Raw genomic sequence first — 23,209 nt, 5'->3', positions numbered from 1 at the left:
TGTGTTAATTGCTTTGCTCTTTAGTCGGCACAAGATTGACTTAGAGGTAGTTACATTTATAGTGTGGCAGAGGTCTATGCAATTCAGTATGTAGTGTAAGCATTTCAGTGTACAATGTAAGCATTTCATTATTTAGTGTATTGATTTCATATGATGTATGTGTATTGTAAGAAAGACGCTATATTGCGCCCGACCTGGCACAGACTTGACACGGGAGGCACATGTAAAATAAAAACACTTTTATTTTTCTTCGGTGCTTGATCACCTGTTACCGGTTGCACTCCCAGGTGGGGCTGAAGATTAGTCCAGCTGGGCTCAGGGACCCATGCCATGCCCCCTGGCAGCCACCCCAGACCCCAACAGGGCTGTGGATAACTCCATTTCCCATGAAGCCCTGCGAGAGACCGAGACACTGCTCCAACCCATGGGGGAACGGCCATCCAGCATCAAGGGAGACATACTGCACCATCCAAGGCTGCTCCCCCTGAATAGACATCGAAGGGGCATCCTGGCCGGGAATGGGACCCGGCTATCCGCCACAGTATATAATATATAGTGTATACATTTCAGCATATAGTTTATTGTTTCAGTATAAAGTGTCCATACAGTACAGTTAACAATTTATGTCTCAATCAGAACACCATATTTCAGTATTTATGTCTGGCTATAGACAACTCCAGTTCAATTATGTAACTTTTAACACACTGCTGATTACTTTTTCAATATTATTATACAGTATTCTATAACATCAGTAGTTTTTAGCTTTTCTATGTAAAGTACTCATTAATCAATCAATTTTCACAATCACTCAAACTCAGAGTTTTTGGTAGTTCCCAGATAATCTTGGTAGCATTAGGAAAAACATGGCAGCCAATGATGTGACAGCAGTCCCTTGCAGGGCAAAACTTACTTGAACGGCACCAAAGTCATAAAGTAATATAATACACATGTCTTTGGAATGCAGAAAGAGTATCAGAGTACACCAAGTAAAAAAAAAAAAACACACAGACACAAGGAGAGAATGTGCAAATTCCCAAGAAAAAGAGATTCGGCCTGGATTCAAATTTAGTTTTTTACAGTGTTAGGCAGTGAGCCAACATACAGTCTTCAGACCCTTTCACTTTTGGCACAATTCAATGTGTTGTACATTTAATTTTAAAAGAATATAGTTTGCCATATTTCCTCATCAATCTACACTTAATACCCTATAATTTCAAAGTGTAAACATGCACAACACTTGCATGCTATTAATTTTGTTGCCTTTTCCATCAGTTATACAGGGTCACCTGTGGTGCCCCTACTCTTTCGATCTCTTTTTGTCTTCTTTCTACAAAATATACATCTGCTTTCAAGGGCTACTGCCTCGTGAAAAGAGCAAAACTGCAATGGAAAAGAAAAGAATCAAAAGCACAACCATCTGATCTCGAGATCAACTTACAGGTGACACTGAATACTAATCTTGATGTCAACACATAAAATCAATTGTTTTGCTAATTTGCAGCACTTCCCCTTGCAGTGTTCATCTGTTTCATTCTCAGTCTGTTCTGCTCTGAATCACCAGAAAAATTATGCCCCAAATTATCTTTATGGTGTGTCCTACAGTAGAGTTTATTAAATATTGTGTTGTGTTTGTAAGACAAACGTTTTCAGTCAAATTATGTTCAACAAAAAGTTTGATATGACAGAGAACATTTTATTATTAATAACACAATGTAGCAGCATTGCTTGACTTGTAACATATTCAAAAGTAATTTTCTAAAGCCTTTTGTATACATGTAATGCTTTCATATAACTCAAGTGGATTTGGTAGTTTAAAGTTAGCTTTGTTCTAAACTTACAGTTTACTAACACAATTTCACTTTAAACTAAAAACAATTTGCAGTACAGTAGCTACTTCAATGCATTATATTAGTCTGTCTTGGAACATCTGGTGCATTTTACCCCAAGTTGGAGAAACACATAACTAATTTATTAATTTTTTAATAATAAATGAAAGGATGAATTGGAAGCCCCCTGTCAGGAAGTGCACATTTCTTTGCTGTGGCTTTTAGACACATAGTTTTATTCAGGACAACTTGACTGATTCAGTTCTGACAGAAGACAGACACCCAGGTCACAAGAGCAACTGGCAACACAATTAGAATTAGTGTAAAAGATAAACCAAAATGTGGCAAAGTCATATGCAAGGCTCAGGCTGTTTTGATATATAAAGATTATTAGAGGTCAAAGAGCCTGGGGTGGCCAAAGGATGAAATGCAATGACACCTTTACTTTATAAAAGCCTGGACCAGCATCACTGAGTGGAAGACCCTACCCACAGAATGCCCCTCATGGTGCCAGATAATTCATCAAGTGGCTGTTTACTTTGCGATCAAGGAGAGGGAGGGAGTAAGGAGGATATAAATGTACAGTTTGCTAAATACAAATCATAATATTTAATTTGTGTGTTTTACTTTAGTGTTTTTATTTCAGGATTATTTAGATTTAGCTTTTAAGTGAATACACTTCGTACTAAGATACATTATAGAGCTCAAAATGGAAATGGACAGTGTGAATTTAAACATAAACATAGCAGGCAGATGTCTAGCATATGGAGGCAAATGACAATGACATATAGAATGTTTCTCAGAAGATGAGATATATGATTGAAATGTATGCAAAGAGATTTTGGAATTCTGGGAAGACAAATGTAAAAGTAAATGTTAAAAGAGTTATTATTTTAACTACTGTATGTACCAGCAATGCTACATGTGATAGCCAGGTAACAGAATAATATTAAAATATTTGCTATCTCTTGCCTACATGTTCCTCTCTTGAAAGGTGCTCTCTTCAAGCCTGCTTCTCAGACTGTCATTATTTTCGTAGCACATTTCTCCCTTCCTGTCTACTTTTATACTTGCCATCTTTGAAGGTGACTATCTCAGCATGACTTCTCTGCCATTTCTTTTTTTATGTGTCACTCATAATTCCTCTTTCAATCAAGTCACCAAAGCCAAATTGACCAATCATATTGCTCTAAGGGACAGGACACTAACACAGTCCTTAGTGTTCTATTATATACTGTAGTAGACACGTTTAAGACCAGTGTGTATATGCATGTGAGAACATGTGAACTAGGTAACTGGGAAAATTACAGTCGATACACTTCATACACAGCATTCATATTCAGCTGAATGTAGCTTCAGTGACAAAGGAAAATTGTCAGTTAACCAACTTTAACTTATATTGCCTATTAAAAATATCCATCAAGTGTGCCTTATAAAGGAAATGATTTTAAAAGCATTTTCAAAGACATAATAACTGCCAGAGAGAAGACAGCTCTTTCAGATTTGTCACCTACTGTCACCCTGATTCCAAGGATCACACATAGCTTAAGAGGACAAAGAAGGCAACAAATAAAGCTATATCCACTTATACAAAGCCTGCTGTGTGACCCTGATTTGAATTGTTCAGGCAGTATGTGTTTAATATCTAACATTTATTCCTGTTTTTTCCTGCATATAAACACAAATAATAAAAAAAAAAATAGGTATTATCTCATTGAAATTGTTTTGTTGTTTACTAACATTTAGCAAAGGTTGCTGAATGTTAACATAATGAGCTGTGTTCATTCAGATAATGTTATTCCAGAGGTACAGATCTGAGTGTGAACTGGCATATCCATGGCAAGTCCTTGGCTTCTGTTAGCATATCTGTATAGCCCTTTCAAAGCTAGGTATCTAGTAACAGAGCACCACAACCTTGATTCCTGGCAGGAAGATGGCCTAAAAGTGGACCGATAAATCCGTGAATTATGACAGGAGTGCTGCTTGTGAGTGTAGTGGATTCTGGCCCTTGCTAAGGTATTATTCTCTGTGAGAATAAAGTACAATATGTTTAGCACACTGTGCTGTGTGTAATCAGAGTTACTGAAGTATAAGGATTCCAGAGGTAAGTACTGCAGGGTGTACTTGTAAATCAATGCTAATAATTTAGGCATTTCCAGTATTATCTTGTCCACCAATATGAAAGAACCAAGGTATAGTATTTAAAATTCCTTTTGTGAACATTTTTTCATGATAAAACAGGGGATCTTAGATTTGCAAAAACCGATCTTAAATGAAGCCTCCTGCCATAGGTGCCGATTGATTTGTGACACAAAAACTGAAAATTTTGATTTTCCCTAAGGTCACACAAATAACCTGGAGCAACATCATTCTTGTTTCAAGTGATCCACCCCCCAGCCCTGCGGTGACTATGAGGTTTTCTACTAGAGAAATAAATCTGTATTTTGTGACTGCATTTTGTATAAAACTATAGTGAAATGCTTCTTGCCATATGGTGCTCAGATAAATTTCAATGAACTTTGAACCTTTCATCACTGATGTTTTACACTTGGAGCAATGGTTATGGGACTATATAGATACATCATATGCATTTTGTCTCTGTTTATAAATATTTTTTATCTAAGTGTATAACTCACATCATAGTCCTTGATTAGAAAGACTAGTCACTTTAGAACTCAAAGGCCAGATGGAATTCATCTATCCATTGGGAACTGTATTAAAAACTGATAAGCACTCTTGACAACATAAGGTATTTTGCACATACTTTTGTGATTAAAGCTTTTAGGCAGAGCTCTCCATCATCAGAGCGACCTACAATTATCTGTAGGTATCTTCACAGGTTCCAGATCCCCACATGGGGAACATGACAAATAGGATGGATCACATGAGGCTAAGTAGAAGAAAAAGCTCATGCATCTTGACATCGGCCCTAGGATATTTGCACCAGCCCGATGTCTGAAACAAAACAAGCTGCCAGTTAAGGTGGAGAATTCAGAAGAGGTTGGTGGTTTCAACATCTAGACATGTAAGTATTAAAATATCCATCGCCAAGAGGCAGACTTAGTGGCAAGAGACTTAGTCTGGACTAGAGCCCACCACCTCTCTGTTGCATGTAAATTCTCAGCCAAGCTAGTACCTAAACAGTACATTGCATTTACTCTGTTGGCAAAATGATAAGTTAATTTCTACAGGGGCAAAATTTGTTCAGTATCTCTGTGCAAGAAACATTTAATCCATCCGAAAGGTAAACACATTTTGGTAGAAAAATAAGAAAGTGCTATATTTGTTTAAATAGACTTTAAGAACTTTGGTATAGCAAAACAGCACCCTTAAAAGGACAGGTCTACAAATCTGTTTTATTAATGGCACATCATCTTCTCTTATCTGCAGAACACAAGATCTTAAAATTAATGATCCAGTTTGTTCAATTATACTGTATTATGTTACAGAAGAGCTGGAAGCAGCTTAAAAGGGATAAATGTATAGTAATCGAATGCCTCCTTCTAAACTAACATTTGCACAAGTGACAAGATGTTTCTTAAACAGTTTATCAACTGTTGCTTATTACCATATTTTTTCTTCATGGCAGTGTGAATTATATCTTAATATGCAATCTTTATCATGTTGTGTGCTCCAGATACTGTATATAAATAGACTTTACCTCCTTCAAATTCTGTCTGACAGTTACCAGAAGTCTCATTCAGACTTTCCTCTTCATTGATTATGATATTCTCTATGTCCTTCATCGTGAGGTGGTCCCGGAAGGCATGAAACAGGATGTGCTTGAGCTCTTCCAGAGTTATCCGTTGCATATCAAACTAGAAAGAAGACAGGGGACTCAGATGAAACATGAAAAATACTGTGCCTGTTTTTGCAGTTTAAAATGGTTTATGGGGCATCAATCCAAACAGGGAAAATAAAACACCTTAAATCTTAAGACATATGTCCACTTTGAAATGGTAAAGGTTTCAGTCTCTGGAACATGTCTGTCATGTCTGGCAAATTTCTGAGGCATTTTATGACAACAAAAGAAAACTGAAAGTAACACATTATATCACCACTTCTTGGAACTATTTTTTCTGAGGTAAAGATATATTCTGGTTTACTCGTCTGTTCACAGAGTCTGTCATGGGTAGACTTCCTCTAAATAAGGAAATAAACTAGCACAAAACCATGCATGTGACTAAAACAGTTTAGCTTAATTTTGCCTTTGTACTACTTCAAAGTCAGACATAATACTGGTATACAATGACAGTTTATTTGTTTAAATCAAGAGAAAAAAATGTTACCTTTGTCAGAAGTCATCAAATAGATTTGACTTGATGCCAAATTCTTTTTAGGCCAGACCACAACATAACAAAAGCCAAACACCCCTGCCCACCTTCCAACACACACATGTTAACAGACCTCCTTCTTCATCTCTGCTGGACACTCTCATTCAATCACCCACTCATCCACATAACAAGCACGTTAAGTCAGTTCAAACCTGTTAAGTTTTTATCTATGCATGATAAGGAATCATAAGGTAAATGTAGCAATTAATTCATTCTCTTGTTATTATCTTTCCAAATGAATGAGTTCAATCATTTATGTTCATCAGTAACTTTTACTGATTAACCAGGAAGTAACTCAAAATCAAAGTTGCAAGTTAATTATCAAAACAAGATAGGTAGCAAAATCTTTCTGTCAAAATGTCTTAAGGGAAAAATTGATACATTTTAGTGATGAATGGACCAAAAGTTATGACTGTGCTATATAATGCCATCATTTATCATTTAGAAATACTCTGCCAATTGGTTTGATCTGCAATACAGTAAATCAGTCATTATCATAAAAGAGCACTATGTGAGTTGCCAGTTTGTTCAGAAGCATTACACTTTCAGGGGATCCTATTCATCACATGAAAGACCAGCAGAGGAAAACAGAGGCTTTGATAAAACTTACTGAAAAAAATGAATAAGTGATTCCCTCCAAGCTACATGGATACTTTCTAAACAAAATGAAGACTTTTCTGATGTGAATTAGGTAAAAAAAAGCGTGTTATAGGTACTATATTAGAGCATGCCAGTGATGTTACTGACTCTGTGAAACAGGTTGTTAGCTCCAAATGCTTTAAGACATGTTCATGTTTTAGCAGAGAATGGCATGTGTAAATGTGCTGTCCGATATTTTAATGGTACTTAAGTCAGAGTAGAATTCTAGAATGGTCAGAAAATTGATTCCGGTTAGTTTAAATGTCATTATTTTAGTATTAGTATTATTTAGTTTATAAATATGAAATTAATTGATAGATAATGCAGTTCATATTTGCTGCTCATATTTCTTAATGAGGTGGATTAAACAATCTTATAAATGAATGAAAAAGAAGCATGAATTAAATGAAAGTTATAGATTATGAAAGGTCTTCATAGTGAATAAAATGATCACTGTCATATCACCTTATTTTAAAAGTTATAACAATAAAGAGTCCGATCGAGTCGTCGATCAACTAAAAGAAAAAGGGACGGAGGAGGAAATGGTGAAAACTGCAGAGACTTCTGAAATTTTTGAAACCCTTTCCAATGGGACGACATGCAGAATCTCGATTGCTTCTTTTGAGACACTCCCCAACAGGATGACACACAGAACCTCAATTGCTTCTTTTATGAGATCCTCCCCAACAGGATGATGCGCAACTGCTACGTCTGTTGAAGATTGCTTGTCCATCGCCGAGGCAACCATAGATTTGCCGAGCCACAGAAACAACTACAAGCTGATTGCTGCCATGCTCAAAGTGCCGGTCATTTGATGGGTGATGCAGGGTACATTATAACTTGGCCACTGACCTGGCCTCAACCCCACCTGTTTGCTGTCTGTGTAAAGTAGAATGGAAGATCCTGCTACAAAAAATAACCTTGATGTTCCTGTTTTGAGTTGAATATAGCTGGTTTTGATAAAGTACTGAGACTCAGCCTCGTCTTTGGGGTGCAAGACACTGACTCATGTGTCACAAAATATAAATTATGACGCAACAACAACAAATTTTTGACATGTTAAATACTGTAATTAAATAGCACATTAATTACTTCAGAACTACAATCATGCATGGTCTTCAGATATTGTGAGACGGTTTTCCTGTGAAGCTCACATTTCGGAAGTGGCTACAGCTATGAAGGACACAGAATTGTGAGAAATCATGGTGTAAAGCCCCACCCACTGACCCACACTATTTGAATGTTGAGAATTTCAAAATGAAAATGCAAAGTGGAAAATGAAAATTCAATGAGCAGCAGGTGGCACCTGTGCTTATTTGCATTGTACTTTTCATTTTTGCAGCTTTAATGCTGTTCAGGTTGAAAATGCAATTGCAAATATGGTTATTGTATTTAAAATTTTTGCAGCATTCTTGTGCGTAGACTTTGAAAATTAAACTGCAAATGGTGTTAATTTTATTTTTAATTTTTGCAGTATACTTTGAAAATGAAATTGTAAATGGTGTTGTTTCATTTTATGTTTAATTTTTGCAGCATTCTTATGTGTAGACTCTGATGATGAAAGTGCAAAAAACAGATTGCAATTTCATTTTATAATTTTCATTTTTATTTCCTTTTTTGCAGAAAATACCACCCATATATTGACAACAATATTTCTTCATGCAGATGTACTAAATGTATTCACTGGCATACTACTTAATATCAATGCTAAAAGATACAAATTCAAACATTACCACATAAATTGGTGAATGCCAAAACTATTTAGGATATTTGCATTTACACAAATTCTATAAAGCTGTTTTTGTAACAACACATCTTTAAATCAAATTTGTTACACAATAACACAGTGTAACAAGTTGTGTCACAGTGCCATCAATTCTTGGCACACTGGTGAGATTTGATGTGTACTTACTTAGTGATGGGGGTTGATGCAGACTGTGCCGTGAGTGACAGGGAGGATTGATAGGCTTCTTGAAGTCTGGGGCATTTTACTGGTGAGGTGGCATCAGGTAATTACCAGCAAATTGAGGTGCAAAATGATCCACGGAATTATAAGTACATGTATGGAGAAGACAATGATAGTATTAATTGAAAGTATTGCCTACCAGTGAGGGAAACCAATAGGAGCATGTGGTATGGCTAGAATACCAGCATGCTGCAGGTGGAAGGCAAAACATAACAGCTGAAGGAGGTTATGCTTTCTTTGGAGGCAGTATTTATTGGCTGTGAAAGTGTCAGAGTGAAAGGAGCAGAGATAAGTCTGCCAGGAGTCAGAGAGGACTCAGAGAAGGAGTCATGAGAGAAATGTAAGGCTGAGTAGTGAGTAAGTGTCCATTTGAGAATTTGATATCTTTAGTGTTTTCAAGTTTTGTATATGGTGGATCTGACCTGCTGAGCAAACTGAAGGAAAACAGTGAGGAGAAATTCACAGACTGAGTCCTGATTATAAAGAATAGAGGAACTAGCAGTACATAAAGGATTAGTGGAGCAGGTCAGCAGGTTACTGCTTGGGACTGGGCTTTCAAGAGAGCAAATAAAGAGGAATGGAACTAGTCATGGGCAAATACTGGTACAGAAGTAAGTGTTGTGGAGTGAACACAATGGACAGTTCTTAGTAGTGGGGCCTCTGGGAGTCCCCCGGTCATGATCTACAAGATGCCCAGTTTGAACAGTGCTGAGCCTGGGGCACTGGGCAACACATACACCTGTTAATTTTTTATTAATAAAATTGAATTCTGTAGGCTTACTGTTCAGTGACCATACAATATTGAAATAAATAAAATTATTTTAAGACATAGGTTTTTAATCTGATAAAGTATGCACAGAAAATATCCATAATGCAGAAAATAAATTTATCCATAAAAGAAAATTAAATATGTGTCATAATTCAAAGCCACGGTTTTAATATTGCTTATCAGATAGATAAAAGGGTTACATTCTTCTCAGATTTACACATTAAAATCAGCATGTTTGGCTCTTAAGCTAACAAGGCAATTGTTTACTAAGCAACGAGGGTAAACTCTTCTTTATCTGTTCTTTTTCTCATCACAAATTAGATCTGCTGTACTCAAACACAAGCTTGCTCACTGACCACATTTCGATGAGTGCCTGTTTTAATTAAAGGACAAAACGAAAAGGTCTTAACCAATTAAAGAAGCTTCTCGTTTCATTTCTGCCAAAGATGTGCCTCTGTTTTACTGTACATCTGTCAATCTTCTTGATGCACACGACTACTCAACTCATTTCCTTTTCTCAGTTTATTACTCATCCTTCTTTAATGTAAAAACCAATATTCCTGTCTTCTCTTTTTTAAAAGTTCCGTCATCATATAAATGCTATTTGATTACTAGAGAAACCTTTGTAATTGTATTAGCACAGTTGACACCAGTTATTCTGCTCACTTGGGTTGTAAGGTACTGGCATTTCTAAAAGTCAGTTCAGGTTCTAAAATGGATGTCTCCAGAAACTTGAATGGCAGTGTATATAATAAGTTACACTGAAGTGGCTGTTCTGAACATAAGATATACTGTAATATATTAAAATACTGTAAAGTACTACACTTATTTTAGAAGACAAAAGATTTTCTTTTTTACTTTAGTATTAAACCTTCACATTTCTTAAATATGGAACTCTACTTTCTTCCCACACTCTAAACACAGTTAAACTGATTAGAAAGTTGTACTGGTAGAACGAGTTTGAGTGAGATGTGCTATGTGATGGATTGGTGTTATGTCCACTGCTTCAGTTCTCTGTGACCCAGTAACAGTAGCAGTATTGTCAAGCATACCAAGTACATAAGAAGGTGGATTAAAAATGCCTGAATGGACACATGGACTCTTAGAATTATCTCTTTTGATTATATCTTCTTGACAGCACTAACTTGATTTGCATCATTAAATACAGAACTATGTTCAACAACTACACACCCCATATGTCATACAGTATTTCAATAACTTTATTGGTATAAGAAAATATTATATAATCTTACATATTCATTGCAATTTTTATTTGCAATTACATTGATAGAAATGATTCTTTACTTACCCTTTGGCAGATGTGTGAAAAAAACATTGCAAATCTGTGTGTCAAGGTGCTACTTTTTCACTGGAGCCATTGTAAATCATGAAATTAAACCAAATGAAAGATTTAATTGAAAGAAACAAATGGGACATTTACATGAATGAACGTTTAATTTATGATATTGATTTCTTATTGGCACACATGCAGCACTTCAAAATTAGTTTAAATCCCACTAACTGTGGGGTTTCACATTCTAACTGTGCCAACATGAGTCTTCCTTTGGAAATTCTAGTTTTCCTTCCACATTCCCAAAAGGCATACAGTGGAACCTCGGTTCACGAACGTCCTGGTTCACGTACAACTCGGTTCACGACCAAAAAGATCGCCAAACTTTTGCCTCGGTTCACAACCACACACTCGGTATACGAACAAGCCAGGTTCCCTTGCCTGCCTGCAAGCTGAGCTGAAAGAGAGAGAGAGAGAGAGAGAAAGGCGGCGAGCACGTGCCTGCTAGGGAGGTGGAGGAGGAGATTGCTTCACATGTTTGCCTGCCTATCTGTAGGCTGTAGTGCAAGCGAAAACATCCCCCTCCCCCCACAGGCAGCCTGAGAGAGAAAGAGAGCTGCCATGCTTTTTCATTTAAGCAAAGCCGCTCCTTGTTCATTGTTTTCAATAAGACGTGCACTCTCTTTGTGCTCTACAGTATTTTGTGTGCTTTTGCAGTTAACTATGGCTTCTAAGCAAGTGGAGAGTTGTCAGAAGAAAGTTTTGAAGAAAATTGAAATCGAAGTAAAGAAAGAAATTACAAAAGGTGGAAAAATGTTTACCAGTTTACTCATTTACCAATCGGAGAACCCTCGTGCTTTCAAGCAGCATAATGTAAACAAAGCCAGACTGCCAGTAATGTGGAGGGTCACAAGAACGTTCTTTTTGGAATGGCTGCATGAGGCTTTCACTCCCACCAGCTAAACCGCTAAAAGCACCAGAAACCCAAGAAATCACAAGAGAGAAAACACCTGAAGGAAAACACTTCATGCCAGAACTCGTTTCATGCAAGGTTAGTTTTCTTGGTGGTTTTTGTATTACGGATTTTTCAAAAGTAATTTTTTAGTTCATAATGCGATTTGTTGCAATGTTATTTTCTCTTTTTCAAATGTTCGTTTTTTCCTTGTGCTTAAAACTCATGAAAGGTTTACAGATGGAGTTTTTCATAGCGATTAGGTGCGATGTTACATTTCTCTTTTCAAATGTTTGCTTTTTCCTTGTGCTTAAAACTCATTAAAATTGTTTACATGGAGGACTTCATCGTGTGATTTGTTGCAATGTTACTTTTTGGTTGCTTGCGAGTTGGTTTTAAATGAAGTTCGGATTTGTGCGATGTTTTTCTGCTGTGCTTAAAACTCATTTTAAAAACATTGTTTACAGCGATCAGGCTTTAGGTTTAATAGCGTGATCTCCTGCAATCTCGCTTTCTTGTTTGCTTGTGAGTTGGTTTTGCAAGCGCTTTGGAATTTTTTCTGCTGTGCTTAAAAGTCATTTTAAAAAATGCTGCGAGCACGTGCTACAGAGAGATTAGAGAGCCGGGCAGCTGACAGGGAAGGGATTGGGGGGACGGATAGGTGTGTGTGTGTGTGTGTTTGTGCGCTCGCCTACACAGAGAGAGAGCGCGTGAGCAAGCCAGCTCCTGTAGCTGATCAGGGAGCCTGGGTGTTTTGTGTCAGTGTTATTCAATGTTTTTACATTAGTTTATATTACACTGTGGATTCTATGGTGTAATTAACTATATTTGTGCTTAATCTGTACATATTTTTACATATTTACATACAGTTTGTACGGTCTGGAACGGATTAATTGTATTTACATACAATCCTATGGGGGAAACTGCTTCGGTTCACGACCAACTCGGTTTACGACCAAAGTTCTGGAATGAATTATGGTCGTGAACCGAGGTTCCACTGTACTGGTAAGTTGATTTGATTTTTCAAAACTGACCATGTGGGTCCTGGTGGATTCGTTGCCCTGTCCTGTGTTGGTTGATGACTTGTGACTAGTACAGCTGAGACAACTCACACTCCCCCATGACCTAAATCGATTTAAGCAGATTTGATACTGTCATGCTATGGTATGACAGTTGTTCAGAGTAACTGAGAATCAGCAGCAACTGATAAAACTTTAAAAACCCAACATATATAAATTTGTGTGTCACATCTATACACTGTGTCACACACGTGCGAGTAGGGGGCCGCGGATGGACCTAAATGATATCGCGAAATCAAATGCCAGGAGGGAGTGGCGGGGTACTAACCTTTCTCTCTTTGTTTCCCGCAGAAAGAAAGACGCACCGCCGCCATGAATCTGACTGCATCACTACCCGCACTACGCTACTTCCGCCCTTCCTCAGTCTACTACTTGTGACGTCAGCAATCCCACCATCCAACTCGGCTCCTACCCAGCATACCTCTCTTCTTCCGGTCCATCCTCCATAAATGTTCCTCCTCTGCCATCTTTGGGCGGTTGACTCTGTGATACAATCATGTACTGACCGTTGTTGATGACTATAATATATTTTGTGATATTTATACAGTATACGGGGCCAAGAAACCCCAAACCTTTATGATTGTTTGTGTATTCTTTTACAACTGTTATATTCCTTTCACAGAAAGCCTGGCATTGTTTCACAATATAAGCAAGAAATGAATACTAAGTTAGTTTTATTCACAATTACTATAACTGGAATTTTAAACGTTCTACAATTAATACATATTTTGCATTTCCTACATAATACAAATACATTTCTGCACTTTTCCAAAGGAAAATAGAGACTATCTCACCAATGTACTAACAACATACACATAAAAGTTATGTGTTTTAGTTATGTGTCACAAAGTTTCGGAATTTAGCTTGTACATGATGTTACTAAAAGCTGACTGAAAATATAATCGTGACAACTGGATGGTGGCATAAAGATACTGTACATTTCCAAAGAAATGTGATGCTGATTATTATTACAGTCTTACAATTTGGCACAAAATGTTAGATAGCGTGAAGGACTAGTTGAATAAAAAGTTGACTAGCTTTGATAAAATTTTTATAAGCTTTTATTGTAAAACATGTAGGGCAAATACTCAAGATTATCAAAAAATCTACTTTGTAGTTAGTATTGAATATATTCCTGCAAAATGCAGAATTAACATAGCCTACATACATAACATTTTCAGATCTTCTTCCTCTAATTCAAGTTATGATTGGCCTAAGGCCAATCCCAGCAGCATTGGTTGTATAAGCAGGAAACAAACAGAAAAAGTCATAAAAACACACTTTCCTAGAATGACCTTATTTTCCCATTTAGGATCTATTATATAAACCTTAACAGAATGCCCCAAACACTATCTATGGCCCTTGTATGCATATTCTTACAATCCTGTTCATAATCAGGATTGACTGCTACTGTAGTTCAGTATTTCCCCCTTATTTTAACATGTATAACTCTAGGCAATTAAACAGAGCACCAGAACATACAAGAGATAAAGTTACACTTTGTATTTATACATATATTACCTTATGATGTCCCACATATAAGTATCAATTTATCCAATCCTTGACACACCTCTTGAATGAATGAGGGTCTGTTCATGCCTTTTCATTTCAACCATCTGTATTCCCATAGGCTGTCTTCAAGGAAGGGGAAAGGGTGCTCATGCTTCTTTGAAGGCTCATATATTTTACCACCAGATTAATTCAAATTACATAGTCCAGAGCAACACTTTACAAAATTTCTTATCTAATTTAGTAAAGTCATACATGCACTCAAGTGACAACTAGCTTATCCAGCTTTCTGGTTAGGTTAAAATTTTTAAAATTATACATTGTTAGACATTAATAAAAAAAAATAAACCACATTATCAACCTATATTCTAGATATTCATGTCCATTACACACATACTGTGATGCATGAAATTACCTAAACTACATCTGTGGCAGGATGTAGAAGAAAATACAAAGTACCATGAGAGAATCCCATGCTGACACAGGGAGAATGTTAAACCTCCACACAGACAAAAAACAGTCATGGAATTTGAACTCGGGAGGATGGATCCATAAGGTAGCACTGTTAACCACTGCACCTTAAAAAAGAAGTCTTTCGATTAAATCTGGACCAATTTCTTGAATTTGATCTTCAACTTTAAAGCAAAAGTGAGAAGAGCATGTATGGGCAAGCTTTTTTAATATCTTGTGGTAGTTTTTTGTAAGAATTCCTATGCTTATAATAAACAAATATATTTTAAGCTGACAAAATCCTGACTAGAGATAGTCGTAATTTAAACTGAAGGACTTTTTCTACTTCAACTGGTGATATCTGTAATTACATTTTAACTAGTCCCAATCTGAGTTCAGAAGATGCCAGGACAAACACTGCGCTGTCACACTTTGGTCGTTTCCTTGGTTATGATAATTTGTTTCCAATAATATAGGTGGACATAAATGTGTAAAAAAACAGGAAGTACGAATACCAGTTAAGAACTCAATATTCACCTTATCTGAAAATCCACATACAGTATATAAGTAATACTTTGTATGGTTTTGAATTTGAATGTTTATGGTTTTCAGCTTATTATGGAATAACAAAAGTAAGTTTGACAGATAATTCTTTAAGGTCTATTACCCAGTTTGCATTTGTAAACATCCTCTACCCACCCTCAACAAATACCTTTACAGCTGTGCCTTGTCACTGTATAGTGATGGGCGCCATTTAGATAACTGGGTTTTTTTGCATAATTTAATTTGCCAGTTCAAAATTCAATACATTCATTTTAAATATTTTATTAAACCAACTTTGCTTTTCAGTTTAGGATGATTTCGACGAAAAAGAAGAAAAAACACTCCATCTGATCTTAAACTTCATGCAAATTAGATTTCACTAGCTTTTCTCATCATTTATAGCCAGTATTTATTTTGTTTATGTAACGCAAAATCTTCAGATGCTAACTAGTTACTGCCTGCCAACAACTGGATGATTATTTCTTTCATGGTCTAACATTAAGTATTAAAGAGCTACATCTTAAATTTGTAACAGGGAACAGTCACCGAGTTAATACTCACAACTGCAGCGCATCATTTTATTCCAGATTTCGATTGCCATAGAAACACCACAGAAATGTCATCTGATTAAAAAAACACCTGACAGATGAACTTTGAACTTGTGCAAGCTGAACAAATAAATGTTCAAATAAGCTTGCCTGGCATGGCTTATTAAGAAGCTGTGTAAAATATGCAAATGAAGAGCTCCAATCTTCTGCATATTGCAAGGTGGTGCTGCAATTATGTTACACTAATTGTAAGGTAATTTGCAAGAACTAAATGGTGTCTCTTATCAGCTGTACTATCAACTGCAGATCACATAAATATCTCTCTCTCTTGGCTTAATATTCATTGAGTTAGTCAGGGTGTAAAATGTCAAACAGAATAAAGCAAAGCTTTAAAGTCCCAAGTTAACACCGTTTTTTGCATTACTGTGAATTTCCCCTTGGGGATTAATAAAGTTATCTATCTATCTATCTATCTATCTATCTATCTATCTATCTATCTATCTATCTATCTATCTATCTATCTATCTCCATTGATCTCTAAAACAGAACAATTTACTTATAATAATACATTTTACTTATATAGCACCTTTTCCATGCTCAAGGGATATCAATAATGTGAAACTGAAATATAAAAGGAAATCTCATGACCTTAATTCTTTATTTTAATTAAGAAAATTTAAAATCTTCTAAATTTTCATTTTTTTATATTAAAGTCAGATAATTTGAAAAGATTGACAAACATTATTTTGTACACTCATGAGGAATTATTAGGAACACCTATGTCCCTGTTTGCCCATGCAATTATCTAAAAAGCCAATCATGTGGCTGCAATGCATTACATAAAATTGTGCAGGTACAGTACAGCATCACTTAAAATTCACGTCAAACACCAGAATGAGGAAAAAATGTGATCCAAGTGATTTTTAACCATGGTATTGTTTGTGTCAAATGGACTGGATGACTTTTCTGTAACTGCTGATCTCCTGGGATTTACATGCACAACAGTCTCTAGCATTTACTCAGAATGGTGTAAGAGACAAAAAATATGCAGTGAGCGGCAGTTCTGAGGACAGAAAAAGCTCGGTTGAAGAGAAGGATTTGAGGAGACTGGTTTAAGATGACAGAAAGGTTACGGTAACTCAAACAGACACTCTCTACAACTGTGGTGATCCGACAGGTATCTCAGAATGCACAACACATCGAGTCTTGAGATTAATGAGCTTCAACAGCAGAAGACATCATCAGGATCCACTTCTGTCGGCCAAGAACAGAAAGCTGGGGCACATACAAAACTGGACAGCTGTAAACTGGGGAAAAACAGCTTGGTCTGATGAATCTTAGTTTCTGCTGAAGCACACTGATGATAGCATCAGGATTTGGTGTCAACAGCATGAATCCATGCACCCAACCTGCCTTGTGCCAACAGTCCAAGCTGGTGTAATTGCGTTGGAACACTTTTAGGCCCATTAATACAAATCAATTATTGCTTAAATGCCAAGGTCTATGCAAGGATTGCTGATGACTATGTGCATCCCTTCATGGCCACAATGTACCCATCTTCTAATGGCTTCTTCTATAATGATAATGCAAAAAGTCACAAAGCAAAAATCACCTCAAACTGGTTTACTGAAAATGACAATGAGGTCAATGTTTTTCAGTGGGCTTCCCAGTCACAATATCTGAATCCAATGGAACACCTTTGGAATGTGGTAGAACAGGAGATTCACAGCCTGAATGTTAAGCTATCAAATCTGAAGAAACTGAGCATTGTGATCATGTGAACATGGGCCAACATCTCAATGTTTTCAAAATCTTGTGGAATGCATGCCACAAAGAATTGACGCTAATTGGAGAGCTAAAGGAGGCTCTATCCAGTATCAGTATAGTGATCTTAATGCTCAGTAAATGTATACAGCCTTTATATGGTAAATAACTCTTCAGGTACAGTGGTACAGTACAACTATTTACAGTGCATACATATTTTTATATTTAGAGTGAGAGGCTCTAAATATAGCCCATGTTTTAGAGATGTTGAAAGATGCATACTGTTAAAATGTTCTTGATAATTAATCAGAGGGCGGCACAGTGTGTAGTGGGTAGCACTGCTGCCTCGCAGTCAGGAGTCCCGGGTCCTCCCTGCGTGGAGTTTCCATGTCCTCCCCGTGTCTGCATGGGCTTTCTCTGGGTACTCCGGTTTCCTCCCACAATCCAAAGACGATCCTAAATTGTCCCTAGTGTGTGTGCCCTGCCCGGGGTTTGTTTCCTGCCTTGCGGCCTGTGCTGGCTGGGATTGGCTGCAGCAGACCCCCGTGACCCTGTAGTTAGGATATATCGGGTTGCATAATGGATGGATAATTAATCAATAGTCAACAACTTACAGGACACTTGTCCATTTACAGATCTTCTTAAGGTTATACATTTTTATATCCGTATAAAAATGTTAGAGCACACTCATTTACAAGAAAAATGAAAAACAAACCACATAAGTCTTCACGTTGCTGAGGCCAAATCCATTTCCAATTACGTCAGTTATGCATCTGAAAAATCTAAACAGAAGGACTAACAAAACAGCAGTTACCAGCATTACTACATCCATTAGAAAAAATGCTGAAAACTAAATAGCGCTTGCAGCTTTTTCTTTACGTACTATTTGAACCAGTTTCTTGGGTTAGAAATAAAGTAAAGATCACATTGCAAGCCTAACACTAGAATTACCAGAGCCTACGAAAAAACTCGTAGATTCATCCCACCTTAAATCGCTTCGCACCTCTCCATCAGCGTCTTTTGTCCTGTAAATGTGTCGATAAGCAGAAAACAGCAAGCAGCCTGCTATTCCATCCCTCACCCCGCACAGTTTTCTCAGCTCAAGTCTGTTTACATGTGTGTCAGTTGCTTAGAGTTGTATAGAGTGAGAAGTCAAGCAAAATGACACCTTTTATAAATGCTATATCGTTATTTGGAACACAAGCATTTCATGTGTGTTCCATGTCTACAACGATCTATGTAAACACATCGTTAAAACAGAAACGTTTTCATGTTTTAATAATAATTGACAAAATGTAGACATGAAGTGTATAATGTGTGAAGCCTCAATTCCAAATATCAAAGAAACACTTTCACAAAAGGTACAAATATAACAGAACAAGTGCACTTTTATTCAAAAATATAACTGCAGAAAAGGAATCCACGTTAGGGTGCGACATTGACACGCATTTGCTATGTCCGCTTTGGTGGAGAAATGGTATCAACTGTTGACTGGTAATCTAAACTTCATGGGTTTGATCCTGGATGAGTCTGTTTTGAGAAGTTAGCTGCTCTTATTCTTACTGTTTTAGAATAAAAACATACATTTGATTCCAGTCTGTAACAGGCAGTGTAATTTATGATACTTGTAAAGGTTAGCTTTGTTTTTTTTTTATTCCGTTTTATTCTCTCAGTCGCGTTCATGATTCCACCCCCACCCTCAGATTTGACACTGCTGTTTTCACATTAAGACGCGCTATAACAGAGGTGAACTCAGATCATGACGATTGGAGCAAGAATGCACTTTTGCCATCATTGTACTTTGTATATGTACATGGAAAGCTCTGCACTCTACTTGTGACTTTACGCTGTAGGAAGTAAGTAAATAAATAAAGGGAAATAACATTCAATCTGGCTCTTACATGCAAAGTACAGCGACAGCAGCTTCCTCCTCCAGCTATAGACTCTTCAGTACGCAATCGACTCTCCACGCTAGTGTTTAGATCTGGATGGTGTATGTGCCCCCAAAAAAAGTCTAACTGCATTCTCGTACCATTGCTTGTGTACTAAAGTGTCAGCAGGCACTTCGTGGCATTACATGTATTTTTTGAGCACGCCATCTGCAGTCTACTTGTGACTTTATGCTGTAGGAAGTAAGTATATAACTCAAGGTAAATAACATTTGATCTGGCTTTTATGTAAGTAACAAATAAATGTTAATGTTTTGGGCACATGCACCGTGCTTTAATGTTTTGGGCACAGACACCATCCTTTGTATGTAAGAGCCAGATCGAATGTTATCGAAAAGTCACAAGTAGAGTGCAGAGCTTCCCATGTACATATACAAAGCACAGAGATGCCAAAAGTGCATTCTTGCTCTGATGTAGAACTGTTGTCATGATCTGAGATCACCTCTGTTAAAACAGCAGTGTCAAATGTGAGGAGGGGGGGCTGGATCGTGAATGCGGCTGAGAGAATGAAACTGAATAAAAAAAAAAACAAAGCTAACCTTTACAAGTATCATAAATTACACCGGCTGCTACAGACTGGAATCAAATTCATGTTTTTATTCTAAAATAGTAAGAATAAGAGCAGCTCACTTCTCAAAACGGACTCGTCCGGGATCGAACCCATGAAATTTGATTACCAGTTAACAGTTGATATCGTTGAGCCACAGAACAAGTTGTAGTAAATGTGTGTCAATGTTGCACCCTAACATGGGTTCTTTTTCTGCAGTTATATTTTTGAATAGAAGCGCATTTGTTCTGTTATATTTGTACCTTTTGTGAAAGTGTTTCTTTGATATTTGGACATCAGGCTTCAGACATTATACACTTCATGTCTACATTTTGTCAATTATTATTAAAACATGAAAAACGTTTCTGTTTTAATGATGTGTTTACATAGATCTTAGTAGACAAGGAACACACATGAAATGCATGTGTTCCAAATAACGATATAGTATTTATAAAAGGTGTAATTTTGCTTGACTTCTCACTCTATACAACTCTAAGCAACTGACACACAGGTAAACAGACTTGAGCTGAGAAAACTGTGCAGGGTGGGGGGATGTGATAGCAGGCTGCACACATTTACAGGACAAATGACGCTGATGGAGAGGTGTGAAGCGATTTAAGGTGGGACGGATCTACAAGGTTTTTTGTAGGCTCTGGTAATTTTAGTGCCAAGGCTAAAAGATGATATAGCACATATAGGATTAACACTAGAATCCCTGAAGCCTACGAAAAAGTTGTAATCCCGGGCCACCTTAAATTCCTTCGCACCTCTCCATTAGCGTCTTTTGTTTTGTAAATATGTTGATCAGCACAAGCAGCAAGATCCCTACTATCCCATCCACCCTACCGCTGCAGCTCAAGTCAGACAAAATGTTCTCCCAGCTCAAGTCTGTTTATCAGGGTGTGAGGTACCTGGAGTTATGTTGTTATTTGGAACAGATGCAATAATGCATTTTATTACTACATACATGACAAAATATATTCCAATAGATGATGCACTGCAAACAGTAACACTGAGGTCTACGCTGATTTGATTAGATTTCAATCCGTCGTAGAAAGGTAGCATAGCATAATTTTTAATGTGTATTTGGCTATTATGCATATTTGATGTAAATATTGAATATAATGTAATCCTAATGAAAGTCTTAATGTTATCAACTTTATGTTTCAATAATCATATTATTAGCCATCATAACAGTCATATAAATAATGCTGTTTAAACCTACCATTCCTTCTTTACTTCACCTGACATTGTAACAATAGGATTGTTAAGCCTTATGATAATGCTCCCGCACGGAGGGTTTAGAGAGACGCACCGGGAAAAGTATAGAATAGGGAAGCCCATGTGACTGTTCCGGCTTTAACAACTGTGAAATAAACAAACATAAACTGGAAGCGTGAGTCTTTGCCTTTTAATAATCTCAACTGAGAAACATGGTGGCAGCGTAGGTGACAGAACTGCGCCGAAAGTCAATCCCAGTTTGCTGTGAAAAGTTCGGGACGCGGAGACGCTAACACGGAAGGAAAATGGAGGGTCTGAGACCGCCACTGACATTAAGCCACAATGCTAAAGATCTGGCGAAGTCATGGAGAACATGGAAGGAGGAGTTCAGATTATACACGGAACTGAAACTGGTTTAGGTGCTGCTTTGACACAAGAGGGCAGGCCAGTTACATACGCCAGCAGAGCACTAACACAGACAGAGAGGGGCTATGCACAAATAGAGAAGGAGTGCCTGGCCATAGTTTTCGGCATGGAAAAATTCCATCAGTATACATATGGCCGACAGGTAACTGTGCATAGCGACCACAAGCCAGTGGAAAATATTCTCAAGAAACCTTTACTTAGTGCTCCAAAACGTCTGCAAAGAATGCTACTATGGCTCCAGTATTATTGCAAAACAGTTACTTATGTTCCAGGCAGATAGATGCTGTTGGCAGATACATTAAGTAGAGCGTACCTACCCTTAAAGATAGGGTGAGAAGCTCAGTCATCCGGGAGGGGCTCAGAGTAGAGCCGCTGCTCCTTCACATCGAGAGGAGTCAGGTGAGGTGGCTCGGGCATCTGATCAGGATGCCTCCTGGACGCCTCCCTGGTGAGGTGTTCCGAGCACGTCCAACCGGGAGGAGGCCCCGGGGAAGACCCAGGACACGCTGGAGGGACTATGTCTCCCGGCTGGCCTGGGAACGCCTTTGGAACGTGCCCAGGGAGAGGGAAGTCTGGGCCTCTCTACTTAAGCTGCTACCCCGGATAAACAGAAGAGGATGGATGGATGGTACCTACCAGAGGGCACACAGGGAATGTTGGAAAAGGATGTAGAACATGTGAACATGATCAACTTTGCACCCATTTCAGGGGAGACAATAGAGACGATTAGGCAGGCTACAAAAGGAGATGGTTGTCTACAGACGTTGATAAGAACTATGCAAACAGGCTGGCCACAGACGAAGAAAGACACACCAAACGAAATCAGGCAGTACTACTCAATGCAGGATGAGCTCAGTGAGCAAGATGGAATAGTATTCAGGGGAGAATGAGTGGTAATTCCATGTGACATCAGAGGAGAAATTATTGGCAGAATTCACTCATCTCATCTTGGCACAGATGGATGCCTCAGATGGGCAAGGGAATGTGTTTATTGGCCAGATATGACAGAACAGATAAAAACTATATTGGAAAATGTGAGACAGGCAGGTCGTTAGACACAAGACAACAAAAAGAGACACTACACTCACATGAAATACCAGATAGGCCATGGTCAAAAGTTGGGACGGACATTTTTATATGCAACGACAGAGAGTATCTAATAACAGTAGACTACTACTCCAACTTCTGGGAAATCGACTATTTGCCAGACACCAAATCAGGCACAGTTATCAGGAAGCTGAAAGCACACTTTGTGAGACAAGGCATACCCAACACAGTACTTTCAGACAATGGCCCACAATACGCATCTCAAGAATTTAAAAGATTAAGCCAGTTGTTGGAATTTAATCACATAAACTCTTCCCCAGGCTACCCACAGAGTAATGGCAAGGTAGAG

At 37.7% G+C, this 23,209-nt stretch overlaps 1 protein-coding gene across 1 annotated transcript in view; it reads right to left on the bottom strand.

Moving 5' to 3' along the window:
* Positions 1-23,209, bottom strand: part of caln1 (calneuron 1) — a 323,053-nt gene that overhangs the window by 10,069 nt on the left and 289,775 nt on the right. Inside the window, exon 5 of the mRNA XM_039756994.1 lies at positions 5,488-5,644. Coding sequence (XP_039612928.1) covers positions 5,488-5,644 — 157 coding nt within the window. The remainder of the gene's footprint in view (positions 1-5,487; positions 5,645-23,209) is intronic.

This window comes from Polypterus senegalus, chromosome 6 (genome assembly GCF_016835505.1).
Source record: "Polypterus senegalus isolate Bchr_013 chromosome 6, ASM1683550v1, whole genome shotgun sequence".
NCBI classification, from domain to species: Eukaryota; Metazoa; Chordata; class Cladistia; order Polypteriformes; family Polypteridae; genus Polypterus; species Polypterus senegalus.
This window is presented reverse-complemented; position numbering and strand designations above follow the sequence as displayed.